General features: G+C 40.9%; 1 protein-coding gene across 12 annotated transcripts in view; it reads left to right on the top strand.

The window, feature by feature from the left end:
- The window catches only part of CASK (calcium/calmodulin dependent serine protein kinase), a 350,915-nt gene that overhangs the window by 83,254 nt on the left and 248,816 nt on the right, over positions 1-18,845 (top strand). For all 12 annotated transcript variants that reach the window (XM_073667250.1, XM_073667249.1, XM_073667257.1 and 9 more), the window contains exons 3-4: positions 231-336; positions 15,788-15,865. In XM_073667250.1, the coding sequence (XP_073523351.1) occupies positions 231-336; positions 15,788-15,865 (184 nt within the window). The remainder of the gene's footprint in view (positions 1-230; positions 337-15,787; positions 15,866-18,845) is intronic.

The following is an 18,845-nucleotide window of genomic DNA, read 5'->3' on the forward strand; positions in this document are numbered from 1 at the left end:
TTGTTCAGGTGGAGGTTATAATATGCACTCCACCTGATAAAATATTGTGACATTACACGTTATGTGCTTTACACTTTCCGAAGTCTCTCTAATGAAGACCTGATATTTCTCTGTACAGAGACACTTTGTGACCTATGTTTTTACCCTGCATTTTGAGGTCCACAAGGCAGACAACATGCGGTCCCAGCTCCGTCTGCGTATAACCTGATGTATTGCTTTTGTCCTTGCAGATTTGAAGCGAGAAGCCAGCATATGTCACATGCTGAAGCATCCCCACATTGTGGAGCTCCTGGAGACGTACAGCTCAGATGGCATGCTCTACATGGTTTTCGAATTGTAAGTTTGTGAAATTTAATGGAAATGTATTCTTTTTTTTTTTTTTCTCGCCCTCATCTTATGCGATGTAATGTGTGAAGTATTTATGTCAGTGTTCTGTGTTTTCACCTGCCTTACTCAGTCCTTCCATTAACAGAGATTGGTGCAGAAACTGGAACTTGGATGCTTTTAGGAAATCTCCTATGGACTGCATCCCGTCGCTTCTTGCAACACCATTATTTATTTAGAAGATGGTGGCCCTATTCTAACACATCGGATATTCTAGAATATGTATGCGGCCGACCGGGCGCGACTAATCAGCGAAGCAGTGTTTAAATGGGTTGTGCACTACTTTAAATTAACCCCCCAATGCATCCCCCCGGGGCCCCTAATGAATTTTGGAGGACTGGGGAGCGAGACCGCCGGTCGGGGTACTTCTGCTGCGAGCAGCCGGGAGGTGACCGGCTAGCACAGGGTGTGCGGGTGAGGGTGTGTGTGGGTGAGGGGGTGCGTGCGTGTGCGTGCGTTAGCGGGTGAGGGTGGGAGCGGGAGGGTGCGCGTGGGAGCGTCATCTCCCGGCTGCATCGCCGCTGACCTCTGTGCGGCAGATGAGCCGCTAACGGCCGCCATGTTGTTCTGAAATCCGGCGTCGCTGACTGGCCGCGGCCGGACCAATCAGCGACGTGGGATTTCCTGGACAGAAGGACAGACAGACGGGATAAGACAAATATATATTAGATTTATTTTTTTTTCTGTGGTTTGTTTTTAGTGTTTTTAACATGGTTTTAGTGATCATTTCTATGAGCTTTGTTTAGGGTTTGATGCTATAAAGTCTAGCATTTTTATACAGCCTCTTGATCCGACACATTTACATATGTTGCTAAAAACAGCCACTTTAGACAATCCCCCCCCTCCACACCCTAGCTTTCTTCATAAAAGACTAGGTGTGAATGATGACCAAGGACATGTAGTACATTTTGTCCTTAATGTGGCTCCTTTCTCCTACTTGTCCTGCTCCTTCAGAAATTAGGGGAGATATATTATATTATTAGTGTTAATGGTGTATTCCAGACTGTAATATTGCTTTTAAATATACAGTGGATAAAGTCCACACACCCTTGTTACAATACCAGGTTTTTGTCATATTTAAAAAAAAAAAAAAAAAATGTACAAAAAAATCAACAAACTATTCCCACCTTCTAATTCCTCCTCTAATCTGTACAATTTAATTAAAAATAATCTGAAATCTCTTCAGGTGGAAAAAACATTTAAAAATTTAAATGTGGTTGCATAAATATGTACACCTTTTTAAACTAATACTTTGCAGCACCATTTGAAGTTATGACGACAGACTCCTACAAAAAAGACAATCAGCATGGCACGTCTAAAATTGGCTAGCTTTACCCACTCTTCCTTGCAGTAGCGCTCTATATCTGTCAGATTGGGAGGGTATCTGCTGTATACAGCTCCCTCTTTAGGTGAACCTACAGATTTTAATTTCAATTCAGGTCTGGTCTGTGGCTGGGTCATTCCAAAACCTTGATCTTCTAGTGAAGCCATTCTTGTGGATTTGAAGGTATGCTTATGCTCATTGTGATACTGAAAGGTGACTGATATTTGAAACTGTTCATAATTCCCTCCACCATTGACTAAAGCCTCAGTTCCAGCTGTGGAAAAAAACGCCCCCAAAGCCTAATGCTGCCTTCATCATTCTTCACTGTGGAAAACGTATTCTTTTGGTGATGCACAGTGTTGTCTTTGCACCAAACCACATCTTTTGGCATAGTGGCCAAAGTTTTCAACCTTTGGGTCATCGGACCAGAACACTATTTCTCACATTCTTTTTGGCAGACTTGATGTAGGTTTTGGCAAATCAGTGGGGCTTTGATGTTCTTGTTAAGAAAAGGCTCCCTTTTGCCACCCTATCCCACAGACCAGACCAGACCAGACCTATGAAGAACACGGGAGACTGTTGCCACATACAGTACACAGAGTACTTGCCAAGAATTCCTGCAGCTACTATAATGTTGCTGGAGGCCTTCTGGGCTGGTGTTCTTTTGGTCTTCTCATCGGTTTTTGAAGGACGTACAGTACTAGATAATGTCACTTTTAGGCTATGTGCACTGTGCTTTTTTGATGTGACTTTGCAGCTTTTTTCCGCTCTGAAATGCACCAAAATTGCTAGGTAATCTGTCTGCCAGGTAATGCAATGACAATCCTGATGGGCTGTACACATAATCCAGAATTGTTCGCTCAGGATTGTCATTGCGTTTAAGTCCGCAGCATGTCCACTCTTTGTAGCGTTTCTGCAGCGTTTCCCGCCCATTGAGGTCAATTGAACCACAGCAAACCCGCAGGTATAAATATAACTGCGGATTTGCTGCGGATGTTTGCTGTATATTTGACTGACTCAATTCAAGTCAGTGACTCGAATACCCTGCAAAAAACGCACAAGAGAAGTGTGTGTGTGTGTATGTAATATATATATTAAAGTGAAAATATATATATATATATATATATATATATATATATATATATATATATATATATATATATATATATATATATATATAATAAAGTGTGTGTGTGTGTGTATATATATATATATATATATATATATATATATATATATATATATATATATATATATATATATATATATAATAAAGTGTGTGTGTGTATATGTATATATATATATATATATATATATATATTCACTTTATAAAATATATATATATTCACTTTATTATAAAATATATATATATATATTCACTTTATTATAAAATATATATATATATATATTCACTTTATTATAAAATATATATATATATATTCACTTTATTATAAAATATATATATATATATATATATATATTCACTTTATTATAAAATATATATATATATATATATTCACTTTATTATAAAATATATATATATATATTCACTTTATTATAAAATATATATATATATTCACTTTATTATAAAATATATATATATATATTCACTTTATAATATATATATAATAAAGTGAATATATATAAATAAATCCTCTGCGATCCCGTGCTAAAATGTCTGCATTGTCTTTTGCTTCCTCCCCTGCCTAGGAGCTGTGGTATGTTCTGTACACGGTCAGACAGACAATTTTTTAAATGAACTTTTGTTCGTGGGAAAACCCCTTTAAATAAACGCACACAGAGTAAAACTTAATTTGAAATGATTAAAGAATGTGTCTGTCTATATTTCAAATAAACCAATATACTCACCCCAGGTCTGACTGTAAGGGTTAAAGCGATGTCACACATTTTGTTTCAAATATCTTTATTTTAGCTAGGGCTGTGGAGTTGGTAAGCCAAACCTCCGACTCCAACTCTTCAATTTCCATGACTCCGACTCGGACTCCCTCATACATGGCTCATGTTTAAGTGATAAATTTACTTAACTGAGATGAATCTGTGCTACAAAGTCTAGACCCTTAGATCAGGAATAGGACAGACATTTATAGGACATTTCATAACTTTCCCAAATTCTTCTGAAAAAATATTCCCCACTGTCAGGAATTCCAACACACAGAGGGACGACACCGGGGAGATCACGCAATATCTCACCGTGCCATTATTCTGTCCGTATTTCATCCAGAGTCGCGAGCACGCGATCCAGACTACTCGCTACGTGGATATCGGCAAGCGACCAGTGAGCTTATGGCACCACACCTCGGGGATTCCAAAGCCTGGAATCGGTGTTTAATGCCCTCTGTATGGTCAGTATGGTCACTGTCAGCTTCACGATAGCCCAATTATTAATATTCTCTGCCACCACTGGCAGAGTTTGAAATATAATACAAGCCTGGCCGGACGCCTGCGTTTTGGTAGCCATATACGCTTCGGGGAAGGGAACGATTACAGAACAAAAGAAACAGAACTATTACATTTTATATTTAATCCAAAAGGGACGCAGATTTTAGTAAAAATATATACAAGGATGTTACAAAGGAGACCTTAAAATACATAGTTGCATAAAATAGACACGGTAAAAAGAAAACAACCTACACTATACGATCACGGAGACTATTCAATATAGGTGGAGGAGTGGCTCTCCAGTTGGATTATGCTGTTATTGAACAGGACCCTTTGCTTATACTTCTTATTCCCCCTGACAATGAGTGCTCCTGTTTTCTCCATGGGTTCTCTTATACCTAAGGGGAGATCTGGCCACACGCCCCTGGTGGTGACATCATGTGGGCCGGTCTCCAGCCTGTACATTTTCATTAAAAACTCTAACTTCTGCAATAACTCATCGTTCGTTGATCGCAGAAGCGTGTAAATGACGCCATATTTTTCCCTTATGATTTTATCTTTAGAGACCACACATCGCACAGCTCCTTGATTTTGGTTACAGTCCTGAAAAACTACCTATACATTCCTGGGCTGATTTGGTCACTACACATATGGGTCCCGTTACTGTCGGACGTATAACTCATAATATTTCATAGTTTGTATCGGAGTCAGTTCGTCTGCAAATTTCCCTTTGAGGCTCGGGAAGCAGCCTCACGGTTACACGCAAATTACTGCAAGCCTGCGTTTTAATTACCTCCTGCGTCTTTCAGAGACAAGATGCTTGCTTCCTAACGAAGTTATAACACTCCTTGGCTGGCCTTGTTTGCATAAGCTATTTATCAGGCGTGTGCTAATTGGGGCTTTTGTGCTGAGCAGAATGGAACAGCTCAGTACTGACAAGTGATGATAATTTGCAGTAAGACACTGTATAATTGTCATCTCTGGACAAACACTACAGGAGAGGGCATGGGAGAAGGGGCTATTCTGTTAATATGTCCCTGACATTAATAATTTCCTGACACCCACAAACTGCATTGAACTACTGTACCCAACTTATATATTTTAGGAGTCGGAGTTTGTCAATTTTATACCGACTCAGATTCCGACTCCACCAAATGGACGCAGACTCCGACACCACAGCCCTTATGTTTAACTCCAAAAAAGTATTCATTCATGTGCAGCATTTTTCCTGTTAAACGTTTAGTATTTGCAGCAGATTTTTCTACGGCAATTACTGATCGTGTACATAATCTTACTGTTATTTGCTTTGTTTTTCTTTTGACGGCTATTTTTTTTCTGTTTCATATGTTAATTTTGCTTTGTTTTGGAGACTTTCTGTTATTTTTTTTTCCATAAAATTTTGATTAAAGAGGATCTTTCATCAATTTGAGCATGTTAAAATGGTCGCATCATGTACCTGCAGAGATGAGTAAAGAGTGTTCTTTTCTCCCCTGCATGATGCTGCCTGCTTATTTATTGATCAGCCTCATGCAGGGGAAGAAGTACACGCCCCCAGAGACAAATATCTGGTAATGCCTAGTTGGACTACAGCTGAAACGACAGTCATGGCCAAAAGTTTTGAGAGTGACACCAAAATTATATTTTCACATGATCTGCTGGCCTCTGGTTTTTATTAGTGTTTGTCTGATGTTTATATCACATACAGAAATATAATTGCAATCATATTATTCTAACTGTCAATATAACCTATTGGTACTCATGAGTTAATGCAGCAAGTCAATATTTGCAGTGTTGCCCCTTCTTCAAGACCTCTGTAATTCTCCCTGGCATGCTCTCAATCAACTTTTGGACCAAATCCTGGCTGATAGCAGTCCATTCTTGCATAATCAATGTTTGCATTTTGCCAGAATTTGTTGGTTTTTGTTTGTCCACCCGTCTCTTGATGATTGACCACAAGTTCTCAATGGGATTAAGATCTGGGGAGTTTCCAGGCCATGGACCCAAAATCTCTGTTTTGTTCCATGAGCCATTTAGTTATCACCTTTGCTTTATGGCAAGGTGCTCCATCATGCTGGAAAAGGCATTGTTGGGCGCCAAACTGCTCTTGGACGGTTGGGAGAAGTTGCTCTTGGAGGACATTCTGGTACCATTCTTTATTCATGGCTGTGTTTTTAGGCAAGACTGTGAGTGAGCCGATTCCCTTGGCTGAGAAGCAACCCCACACATGAATGGTTTCAGGATGCTTTACAGTTGGCATGAGACAAGACTGGTGGTAGCGCTCACCTCTTCTTCTCCGAATAAGCTGTTTTCCAGATGTCCCAAACAATCGAAAAGGGGATTCATCAGAGAAAATGACTTTGCCCCAGTCCTCAGCAGTCCACTCCCTGTACCTTTTGCAGAATATCAGTCAGTCCCTGATGTTTTTTCTGGAGAGAAGTGGCTTCTTTGCTGCCCTCCTTGAAACCAGCCCTTGCTCAAAGAGTCTCCGCCTCACAGTGCGTGCAGAAGTACTCACACCAGCCTGCTGCCATTCCTGAGCAAGCTCGGCACTGCTGGTAGTCCGATCCCGCAGCTGAAACAGTTTTAAGATATGGTCCTGGAGCTTGCTGGTCTTTCTTGGGCGCCCTGGAGCCTTTTTGACAACAATGGAAGCTCTCTCCTTGAAGTTCTTGATGATGCGATAGCTTGTTGACTGAGGTGCAATCTTTGTAGCTGCGATACTCTTCCCTGTTAGGCCATTTTTGTGCAGTGCAATGATGGCTGCACGTGTTTCTTTAGAGATAACCATGGTTAACTGAAGAAAACAATGATACCAAGAACCAGCCTCCTTTTGAAGTGTCCAGTAATGTCATTCTTACTTAATCATGACTGATCACCAGCCCTGTCCTCATCAACACCCACACCTGTGTTAATGGATCAATCACTAAATCGATGTTAGCTGCTCCTTTTAAGGCAGGACTACAATGATGTTGAAATGTGTTTTGGGGGTTAAAGTTCATTTTCTGGGCAAATATTGACTTTGCAAGTACAGTAATTGCTGTTAAGCTGATCACTCTTTGACATTCAGGAGTATATGCAAATTGCCATTACAAAAAATGAAGCAGTAAACTTTGGAAAAATTACTATTTGTCTCATTCTCAATACTTTTGGCTATGACTGTAAACTTTTAATCTTTACAAGCTAATATCTCCACAACAGAGTGAGTGAGTAAAATGCAGTTTTTATTTTGAAATTTCTCCAAACTGGCCACATCATGGAATAGTGACTGCAGTGATAACATGCTCAAACTGGTGGGGGGAGTCTGTTTTTTTTTTTTTTTTAACACTGATTCTCCACGTTCCATTCAAGTCTATAAGGAAAAGCTGCAAATAAGACTTATATTTACTGAAAGTGAACTTTGACATTTTGCAGAATTTAAAATTGCTCCACATTTCAGTTTATGCTGCGTTAAAGGGGGGAAAAAAGTGTTGGCATGAGTTTTATCTAAATCCCATACACTGCGTTTTTAGTGCACAAAAACTCATCTCGAAAAAACGACACCAAATAATCATTATGGGGACTTGCTTCACCCTGTACCTTTCTGCTTGATTACTTTACTCCAGCATTTTGGTCTTGATTTATGGTGCCTGACACTTGATATCTCACAAATTTTTAAGACTCCCCTTGACCACTTCCCCTTTAAGTCAAAGCTTTGTAGTGAGTCAAAACTTGTCTAAGCACAAAATAATAAATCTGGGGAATGGCTTCTATGCCAGCTTTGTAGTGCAAATTGAGCCTCCGTTATGGCTCCTTTTTTGCTTCGTTTATCTCCTCCTTTGTGTGCTAATAAAAACTGAATTAGGAAATTGTTGTCCTCGCATGTTTATGCATGCAGCTATTTCACCCTTGCCCAAAAGGTGGCAGGCTGAATCTTTCAATCCAGTAGTGTAGAGAACCCACGTGTATTTTATTTTATTATCTGTGTACAGCAGTATGTGCTGATCCACATTGTGTGTAGCTTAAAGATTCGCCTCTATGGTGTACATGTTTTATATTTAGCAGGAACTCTCAAGCACAGAATAAAACTTTAGTCATTGTTACTAAATTGCAATAGGATTAGATTAGGGCCACATGGTGGCATCGCATCTGACTATTGTTAGTGATTGGCTGTGTCATATGCAACTGCATTGCAACTGATACCGAAGCGCCAAACCTGCTGATTTTTGGTTGTAAGTTGCTTGTGGCTTTAGATCATAAGTCAAGGGCGGCTGCAATTTGCTTGCGTGCAGTTCTGTAACTGTAAGATAGTTACCCAGCAGAAAACTACGGACAACTGGCACTCATTTTGTTTACTTGACTTGTCTGAGACTTGTTGTCCTATGACAAAACTTTCCTCCTACCTCTCGCTTTTTATACTAATCATTCAGAATGCAATAACATTACAGATTGAATACCTGTCACTGCTTTTACGCTGCTGCGCAAGGCTACACCGGTTTATCCTGTTTGGTCCCAGATGCTGCTGGTAATTCCTGTCCAAGACCGATGTGTCATTGCTATGGTCAATATGCCTTAAGTTACAGTATGTATATACAACAATTTTAAAATGCACCTACATTGTACATAAAATGCTGGTTGACTGCAGTTATAGGGTTAATCTGCTTGTAAATATCGATCAAACTTGTGTAGCCGGATTACTGGAGCAGCAGCTGCAGGGGGAAAAGGGAAGTTGTATCCTCCCTGTAGCCACTTTCTTCTGGTCATGGGTGTGGTGCAGAGGTTAGTCCCCACTCACTACATGATGTTCATGCTGTAATTAGTCCCTGACACTGACGGCCATCTGAGTGCTCCCCATGTAGTGAGTGGTGACTGTACCAGCCTCGTGCACCGCCACAATGACTGGAAGCGAGCGACTGCAGAGAGTATATAACTCCATTTCCCCCTGTGGCCGTTCTTCCAGTAAGCCTGCTAGACATGATTTAAATGTTTACCTGCAGAGTACTAGTCAATCTGCAGGTAGTGTTTAGTAGGTGACACGTTCCTTTAGACAATCTCCTATGTACAAGTGTAAAAGTCGACATTCTATTTTGATCTGGTGGTTATATTTTTTAATTGCATGGAGAAAATCATTGTTCTCAATCTAGTTGTAAGATGGCAATTCTTCTCATTTAGCCAGTCCCCCGCTCTCGCTGTCTCTCCTCCCAGCACTGGTAAAAAAGAATAAATGACAGAATTTAGGTAAATCTTTCTATCAATTGTCATATTTATTTTTCTTTTTACCAGTCCCTCTTGTGCTAACTTTGCTTTCTCGTACATAAGGAGCATATTTACATTAAAGGACTATTTATGCGTGATTGGTGAGTTGAATCGAGTGTAGAGCAATGGATTTGTGTAGTGGATTCATTGCAGTTTTACCATAGTGTCCAGCAGCAGCTCTTGCACATCTTAGGAGGTTACCTGGAGGAAACCCACAAAAACATTAGTAGAGTATATAAACTCCTTGGAGGTGTTGTCCTTTGAGATTTGAACCCAGGACCCCAGTGCTGCAAAGCTCCAGCGCTAACCACAGAATATGAAATATTGATGATCTGAAGGGCCTTGGATCCATTTTCCTGTAGGAAAGGCCAGTACATTATATAGAACTTTAATGTCCAAGCAGTTACTCCAATAATATAGGCTGCAATCTTTGTCTAAATTTTCAGAAATCGAGTTGTCTGCTCAGATCAATATCGGACAAGTCTATAGGTCCATGTGAAAAAAAAAACCGAACAGCACTTGGATGCCATCTGAGTGCAGTCTGTTTTTCACAGACTGCTACATGGTGGAAAAACTTTTTTTTTTTTCCCCCTCATCCAAGAAAAACTGATACATCTCAGGTTTAACGAGGAGAAATGTAAGGTCATACATATGGGAAGGAAAAATGGAAATCACCAGTACTCACTGAATGGGAAATCATTGGGGAATTCAGAGATGGAGAAGGACTTGGGCATCTTGATTGATGGCAAACTAAATTGGAGTGCCCAAAGTCAGGCCGCTGCTGTAAGGGCAAACAGGGTAATGGGATGTATCAGAAGAGGTATAGCTGCAAAGGATGAGAACATTGTTCTTCCACTGTACAAAGCACTGGTCAGACCACACTTGGAATACTGTGCTCAGTTATGGGCCCCAATATATAGAAAGGATATAAATGAGCTTGAAAAGGTACAAAGGAGGGCAACAAAATTAATAAAGGGAATGGAGGGACTGCAATACCCAGAGAGGTTGGCAAAACTAGGACTATTCAGCCTGGAAAAGAGAAGGTTGAGGGGGGACATAATAAATGTGTACAAATATGTTAGGGGACAGTATAGAGATCTTGCCCGGGATTTGTTCAAAAGGAGGGATATTACGGTAACAAGAGGGCACTCACTAAGACTGGAAGAGAAAAGGTTTCAGCACCAGCATAGGAAGGGGTTCTTTACGGTAAGAGCAGTGAGAATATGGAATTCACTGAGTGAGGAGACGGTAATGTCGGATTCACTACACCAGTTCAAGCGGGGACTGGATGCATTTCTAGATACCAGGCAGATTTCAGCGTATACTTAAAAATAAAATAGGTTGATACCGGGATTTATTCTGACTGCTGGTTTCAGAGTCGGGAGGGAATTTTTCCTCAGGTGAAGATTGGCCAAATCATTTGGGGTTTTTGCCCTCCTCTGGATCAACTTTAGCAATTACAGAACTAACAGGTCGAACTTGATGGACGCAAGTCTTTATTCGGCTTTACAAACTATGTTACTATGTTACTATCACTCTAACCAAAATCACTGAAGGAGCTAGTACTGTTTTTCTCATCCGTTAAAAAGGTCTGAATAAGCACTTGCTGTTTACACACGGCGTCCAATTTAACTGTAATGTTTTGCAGCCTTGGGATAGATGATTTTATAAATTGAAGGTGTGGACATATGGCATTGATGACCTATTCAGAAGAGGCCGTTGCAAAGATTTGTAGCTTTGATGCTCTTCTGCCGAATAAGAACTGAGCATCCGTTCTTTCTAGCAGCCGCTACACTGTGAGGGCGGGGCCTGTGGGGGTGGCTGTGAGGGCGGGGCCTGTGGGGGTGGCTGTGAGGGCGGGGCCTGTGGGGGTGGCTGTGAGGGCGGGGCCTGTGGGGGTGGCTGTGAGGGCGGGGCCGTTATGTTAACTGTTTTTTTAAAATCCATTGGAGCTAAAACAACTGATCGGTGGAGGTGTTGGGGTATGTATAAATATATTGGCAAGGGGCCAAAACCATAAGCCAAAGTATCATAAGCCCGTACAACCACTTTAATGCAGTGTATGGATAAGAATTTTTTTCTGAAGTAAGCTGCAAATACCCTGATACTGTAAAGGCAGGTATTAATGTGGCTCCTAAGCCTGGGTTCACATACAGATGCATCTCACTAAATTTAGAATATCATCAAAAAGTTAATTTATTTCAGTTCTTCAATACAAGGAGTGAAACTCATATATTATATAGAATCATTACAAACAGGGTGATCTATTTCAAGTGTTTATTTCTGTTAATGTTGATGATTATGGCTTACAGCCAATGAAAACACAAAAGTCATTATCTCAGTAAATTAGAATACTTTATAACAGCTTGAAAAATGTTTTTAAAATCTGAAATGTTGGCCTACTGAAATGTATGTTCAGTAAATGCACTCAATACAGGGTTGGGGCTCCTTTTGCATAAATTACGGCATCAATGCGGCGTTGCATGGAGGCGATCAGCCTGTGGCACTGCTGAGGTGTTATGGAAGCCCAGGTTGCTTTGATAGCGCCTTCAGCTCGTCTGCATTGTTGGGTCTGGTGTCTCATCTTCCTCTTGACAATATCCTATAGATTCTCTATGGGGATTAGGTCAGGCGAGTTTGCTGGCCAATCAAGCACAGTGATACTGTTGTTTTTAAACCAGGTATTAGTATTTTTGGCAGTGTGGACAGGTGCCAAGTCCTACTGGAGAATGAAATTCCATCTCCAAAAGCTTGTCAGCAGAGGGAAGCATGAAGTGCTCTAAAATTTCCTGGTAGACGGCTGCGTTGACTTTGGTCTTGATAAAACACAGTGGACCTTCACCAGCAGATGACATAGCTCCCCAAACCATCACTGATTGTGGAAACTTCACACTAGACCTCAAGCAGCTTGGATTGTGGCCTCTCCACTCTTCCTCCAGACTCTGGGACCTTGATTTCCAAATGAAAATTGGAACTCTGGGACCTTGTGGAGTGTGTCAATGACTGCCTTCTGGACATCTGTCAAGTCAGCAGTCTTCCCCATGATTGTGAAGCCTACTGAAACAAATTAAGGGACCTTTTTAAATGCTTAGGAAGCCTTTGCAGGTGTTTTTTGTTTATTTTAATTTACTGAGATAATGACTTTTGTGTTTTCATTGGCTGTAAGCCATAATCATCAACATTAACAGAAATAAACACTTGAGATAGATCACTGTTTGTAATAACTCTATATATAATGAGATTCACTTTTTACATTGAAGAACTGAAATAAATTAACTTATTGATGATATTCTAATTTAGTGAGGTGCACCTGTAGCTTTTTTTTTTTCTACATTCAGTGGCCCCCGTCAGGCTTGTGTCTGAATCTCCCCACAAAAATAGGATCGGGCATATGCACCGACTGGGTCATTGACTATAATGATGCAGAAGGAGTCACTGCGTCTGCTACGTCTTTCTATCCTCCTCCAATAGGTGTATATGGCCAAATCTGATGCAGATGCAGTCACCGTGTGCTCTCTACTGTATCATTATAGTTAATGGTCCTGTTAGCGCATACTACCGAATCCCATTTTGCGGGGGTTTGGACATAAGCCCCAATGGAGCCATGGAGCGTAGGAAAAAAAACAGTATGTGAACCCAGCCTTACTGTAACTACTAACCTAGTAGCTGCAAAAGCACCAAATTGGAAAGCATGACTCCTAGCCTTTGGCATATATAATATAATCAGGGATCCAGGGATGTGTCCTTCTGTACGAAGCCTCTATAGACTGCGGAAGCGCAATGCGCCTGTGCAGTCTGGCCGCAGACAGAACGAAACATGTACATCCCAGACAGGGATGAAGAGTGTGACGCCGGAGTCTGCGGTATGCATAGACACCGAACACCTACCGTGATCTCCGGAACCATAAGCACATACCTGCCGGGGGAGTAGTGTGGCGCCTCTGAGGCCAGAGGAGGAGTATGGCGCTGGAATAGGAGCCTGCGCATAGTGCGATATGCGGCTCAATTTTAGTGAAGCCAAATGTGCAGAGTGTCTTCAACAAAATGGCGCCGGACAGCGTGGTATGCTCGTACTCGGCGCCATTTTGTTGAATACTCTGCACATTTGTCTTCAATAAAATAGCGCCGGATATCAAGCTATGCAGGCGCTGATTCCGGCACCATTTTAGTAAAATAACCCAGGCGACGTGCTGTAGGGGAGCAATGGAAAGGTGAGTAGAAGTGTGTTTTTTTTTTTTTTTTTTTTTAAATTTATGGCTAAATGCATGGACCAGGATTTTATACCAATAAAAATGCTTGCCACCCTGGTTTAGAACGGGTTCAATAACTAGTATTGTATAAACTTCCAAAATGTATTTCTAGGATCTGCAATAAGGCAGGAAAAATTTATTTTAAAGTTTCTAGCTGCCCATTTTGTGACTTTTGTGAGCATGCTTCACCACCCCGAGTGTACATTACAGACCAAAAGTTTGGACACACCTTCTCATTTAAAGATTTTTCTGTATTTTCAGGACTATGAAAATTGTACATTCACACTGAAGGCATCAAAACTATGAATTAACACATGTGGAATTATATACTTAACAAAAAAGTGTGAAACAACTGAAAATATGTCTTATATTCTAGGTTCTTCAAAGTAGACACATTTTGCTTTGATGACTGCTTTGCACACTTTTGGCATACTCTTGATGAGCTTCAAGTGGTAGTCACCAGAAATGGTTTTCACTTCACAGGTGTGCCCTGTCAGGTTTAATAAGTGGGGTCTCTTGCCTTATAAATGGGTTTGGGACCATCAGTTGTGTTGTGCAGAAGTCGGGTGGATACACAGCTGATGGTCCTACTGAATAGACTGTTAGCTGCTTTTTTTCTTGCCATAATACAAATTCTAAGTAAAGAAAAACGAGTGGCCATCATTACTTTAAGAAATGAAGGTCAGTCAGTCCGAAAAATTGGGCAAACTTTGAATGTGTCCCCAAGTGCAGTTGCAAAAACAATCAAGCGCTGCAAAGAAACTGGCTCACATGAGGACCGCCCCAGGAAAGGAAGACCAAGAGTCACCTCTGCTTCTGAGGATTAGTTTATCCGAGTCACCAGCCTCAGAAATCGCAGGTTAACAGCAGCTCAGATAAGAGACCAGGTCAATGCCACACAGAGTTCTCTACAACAACTGTTAAGAGGAGACTTTGTGCAGCAGGCCTTCATGGTAAAATAGCTGCTAGGAAACCACTGCTAAGGACAGGCAACAAGCAGAAGAGACTTGTTTGGGCTAAAGAACACAAGGAATGGACAATAGACCAGTGGAAATCTGTGCTTTGGTCTGATGAGTCTAAATTTGAGATCTTTGGTTCCAACCACCGTGCCTTTGTGCGATGCAGAAAAGGTGAACGGATGAACTCTACATGCCTGGTTCCTACCGTGAAGCATGGAGGAGGAGGTGTGATGGTGTGGGGGGGCTTTGCTGGTGACACTGTTGGGGATTTATTCAAAATTGAAGGTATACTGAACCAGCATGGCTACCACAGCATCTTGCAGCGGCATGCTATTCCATCCGGTTTGCGTTTAGTTGGACCATCATTTATTTTTCAACAGGACAATGACTCCAAACACACCTCCAGGCTGTGTAAGGGCTATTTGACCAAGAGGGAGAGTGATGGGGTGCTACGCCAGATGACCTGGCCTCCAGTCACCAGACCTGAACCCAATTGAGATGGTTTGGGGTGAGCTGGACCGCAGAGTGAAGGCAAAAGGGCCAACAAGTGCTAAGCATCTCTGGGAACTCCTTCAAGATTGTTGGAAGACCATTTCCGGTGACTACCTCTTGACGCTCATAAAGAGAATGCCAAGAGTGTGCAAAGCAGTCATCAAAGCAAAAGGTGGCTACTTTGAAGAACCTAGAATATAAGACATATTTTCAGTTGTTTCACACTTTTTTGTTAAGTATATAATTCCACATGTGTTAATTCATAGTTTTGATGCCTTCAGTGTGAATGTACAATTTTCATAGTCCTGAAAATACAGAAAAATCTTTAAATGAGGTGTGTCCAAACTTTTGGTCTGTACTGTATGTGTTGCCATTTGATTTGTTTTTTTTTTTTTGTTTAGCTAAGTTTTTCTGTTTTTTCTCCCCTTCATTCCACGCTTCATAAGTGGATTTGATTGCTTCGGTAATGGTGCCGTCAGCTCAAATTCTATCTGTGTATTTAGGTGAAATGAATTGCTTTAAAAATGGAACATGAATAACAATTGAAAGACCCTTTGTAATGTCTCGCTGCGTTTGTTACTCCAGATTAGGTCATTTTGGTCATTCTTTACTTGTCTTGATAAAGATGACTGTTCCTTTACAGTTTGCAGTAATTAATGACATTTTCAGCTCTAGTATGTGTTTAGTCGTCTTATTAACCCTCCGAGTTCTCTTCAGCCACTTACAGATTTTCCTTCTCATTGCAGTATGGATGGAGCGGACTTGTGCTTTGAAATTGTAAAGCGAGCTGATGCAGGTTTTGTCTACAGTGAAGCTGTTGCCAGGTATGTGACTCTTACATATACAGGAAGGAGTATTGCACCCTGGTGTAAAGGGAGCTAGTACACGCTGTACATATTACATGTGAACCCACCACGATCTCAATCTGTCCGAACACCAGTTTATCAGGTCTAAAATGGAAACTCTCTTTAAGGAAGCACTCCAGGAGCATTACTTTATCTTCTGGACCATTTTTGGGTACCTTATAACTAAATAGGGCTGGTCATTTTCACAGTGCCTTATTCCTGAATTATTAGACCTTGTTCCATTGTCTCGTTCTACCAAGTGAACCATACTCTAACCTGAATCATATGTACTTCGTCTACTTTGAAGAAACTGTACCTCTATGGATTTCTGACACGGAGACTGACTGCTAATCTACACAGAAGACTCCGTACCATGTGACAGAAGACACTGATAAATCCGAAATAAAGCTCTCTGCAAGAAGGGCCTTGGTCTTTGTTAGCACTGCTGATTACAGAGAGGTAGTGTCCCCAAATGTAATGGTAATAAGCCGCATCAAAATGTGGAATTTATGGTAAACGCCTGCATCATCATTCTGAGATTCCTAGAAAATATTGTATTTCTAATTTCCCACACAAGTGTGCTCACTGAATACCAACACATTGATATGCCAACTATCCATCTGTGCACACATAAGAACCTTTCCATGTTTGTAAGATGGTGATTTTCTCTTTAATCGCTTTCTAAAGAAGGGTTATTGCAGAAAATATAACTTGCGCTGAAGACCTCCTCCATAATGATTGGTGTAGTCTCGTGTATTTTGTTCTAACCAGCTATAGATCTTCTAGCTGTATTGTTAAATTTCATTGCGTGAACATATATTGCTTGTAAAGGTTTTGCTTCATATTGCAGGTAAAGAGCCGTTGTTGAAATTCTCCATATTCAGCATTTTTTAAGCTTTTGGTGTAATTTCTCAAGAATTAGGAGTTCAGTAGGTTATTCCCAGCCTCACTGGAGTGGATATTTCTAAAGGCTGCTTTGTATTTTATGTATGCTGCTGTGCTATGGGTCCTTATAGACTACCTATCTCTTGTTTGTGGCAGCCCCTTTATTGAAGAAAGCAGTGGGCAGCCGCAGACAGGTGATTACTAAAAATCAAAAATTAAAAAAAAAATGCCCAGAATTGCCACTAATGCTAGTGCTACCCTTTCTAGCAAAAATGGGGTCTAACCATCCAGATTGTGCAATCTCTGCATTCAGGGCTTGATCCCACAACCTTTGATGGCCCACCTCGCTGGCAAAGCAAGAAATCTCATGCTTTTAACTAAAGCAACGCTGCTACCAATCGGTAATGGCTGTTAATGTTGCTGATCAGTAATTTCTATATACTGTGCATAATGAGGCCGTGCTCTTTACTTGCATTATAAAATAAAAACCAAGCTGATACTAAATTTTCTTAGGTTTAGCGCTGAATCATACTGAGACTACAGCAATGGTGGAGAGACGGTGCTGAACGATGTGAGGGCGAGTACCTGCTTAAAGGGAATCTGTCACCTCCTGGCACTTATCAGACCTCTAATATGGGCATTCAGGTGATAGAAATGTGAATCTATACTTACCTGTATGCCTCATATTGGAGGTCTTGTTGGTGTGAAATTGCTTTATATTTCTTCTGGCTTATATGTTCCCGTCCAGGGGACGGGAAGAAATCCCGCCTACTGTTTTAATAAAATATTTCCCCCCTCCCCTGCACTTCACAGTGCCCTGTGATGTGCAGTCTTTATGGCCAGAATCCATGCCTGTGCACTTGACCTTTTTTTCCGCAAGGTGCATTTCTTCCTGCCGTCTATGTACCATTGTAGAGCAGGGATCTTGTGCGCAGTCGAGTCTCTCTGACTACCCACCGCCTGCGCACAAGATCCCTGCTCTACAATAGTACATAGACGGCAGGAAGAAATGTGCCTTGCGGAAAAAAGGTGAAGTGCACAGGCATGGATTCTGGCCATAAAGACTGCACATCACAGGGCACTGTGAAGTGCAGGGGAGGGGGGAAATATTTTATTAAAACAGTAGGCGGGATTTCTTCCTGTACCCTGGACGGGAACACATCACAAGCCAGAAGAAATCAAAAGCAATTTCACACCAACAAGACCTCTAATATGAGGCATACAGGTAGAAATGTGAATCTATACTTATCTGACCTCTAATATGGGCATTAAGGTGACAAGTACCAAGGGGTGACAGATTCCCTTTAAATATATTCCCTTTTTTGTTTTACCACTAAAATAATAAGACTGGACAATTTTGGTATCACATTTACATAGTCATGATGTCAGGTAATTTTGTCAAAATTACGGGTTTTTTTCCCGTGTTCCAGTACACTATATGGTTAAATGTATGGTGTCATTCCAAAGTACAAATCATCCTGTTAGCCACTATAAGGACCTCAGTTATTGCCTGATGGTCCTGCTTTGCACCCCTAGTGCCTCTGATCTTATGCAGATGCATACAGGGTTTTTTATTCTACTCCATTCATGCTATATCCACAAAGGAAAATCCTGTAATTTTGGTCTGTAATGTGAAGTCCATGTGCTGCCATACAAGATCCGTGCATGCAGCTTTTCAGTGTAATTTCTTGTGCTCCTTCTTCTCGGTTCTATGACTGCTTTTCCCCTTGCAATGGTTACATTTGGAAATTTGTTAGATCAAGTGAGCCTTCTATCATGTCCCTTTTCTTATGCTTGGGGTTAAATGTTACCACTGCTCTGAACAATATAAACTTTTCTATGATCCCCAAGGAAATAGATTGGAATGCAAATAGTCCTCTCATGAATGTTGCATTGGTAGCAGAGATACAATTTATTAAAAACGAAAGCTTAAAAGGAGTTTGGTGACAACCTAGAAATGCAATGTGAGAAATGTGATATCTGTAGATCCTCTTGTAAACAGTGTATTGTGACTCTCGGTTTACCATGACAAGTGGCTGAATTTAACATAACCTTTCCTCTTCAATTGTGAAAC

This window comes from Phyllobates terribilis, unplaced genomic scaffold (genome assembly GCF_046119375.1).
Source record: "Phyllobates terribilis strain yellow unplaced genomic scaffold, ASM4611937v1 Scaffold_2__4_contigs__length_985480577, whole genome shotgun sequence".
Taxonomy (NCBI): domain Eukaryota; kingdom Metazoa; phylum Chordata; class Amphibia; order Anura; family Dendrobatidae; genus Phyllobates; species Phyllobates terribilis.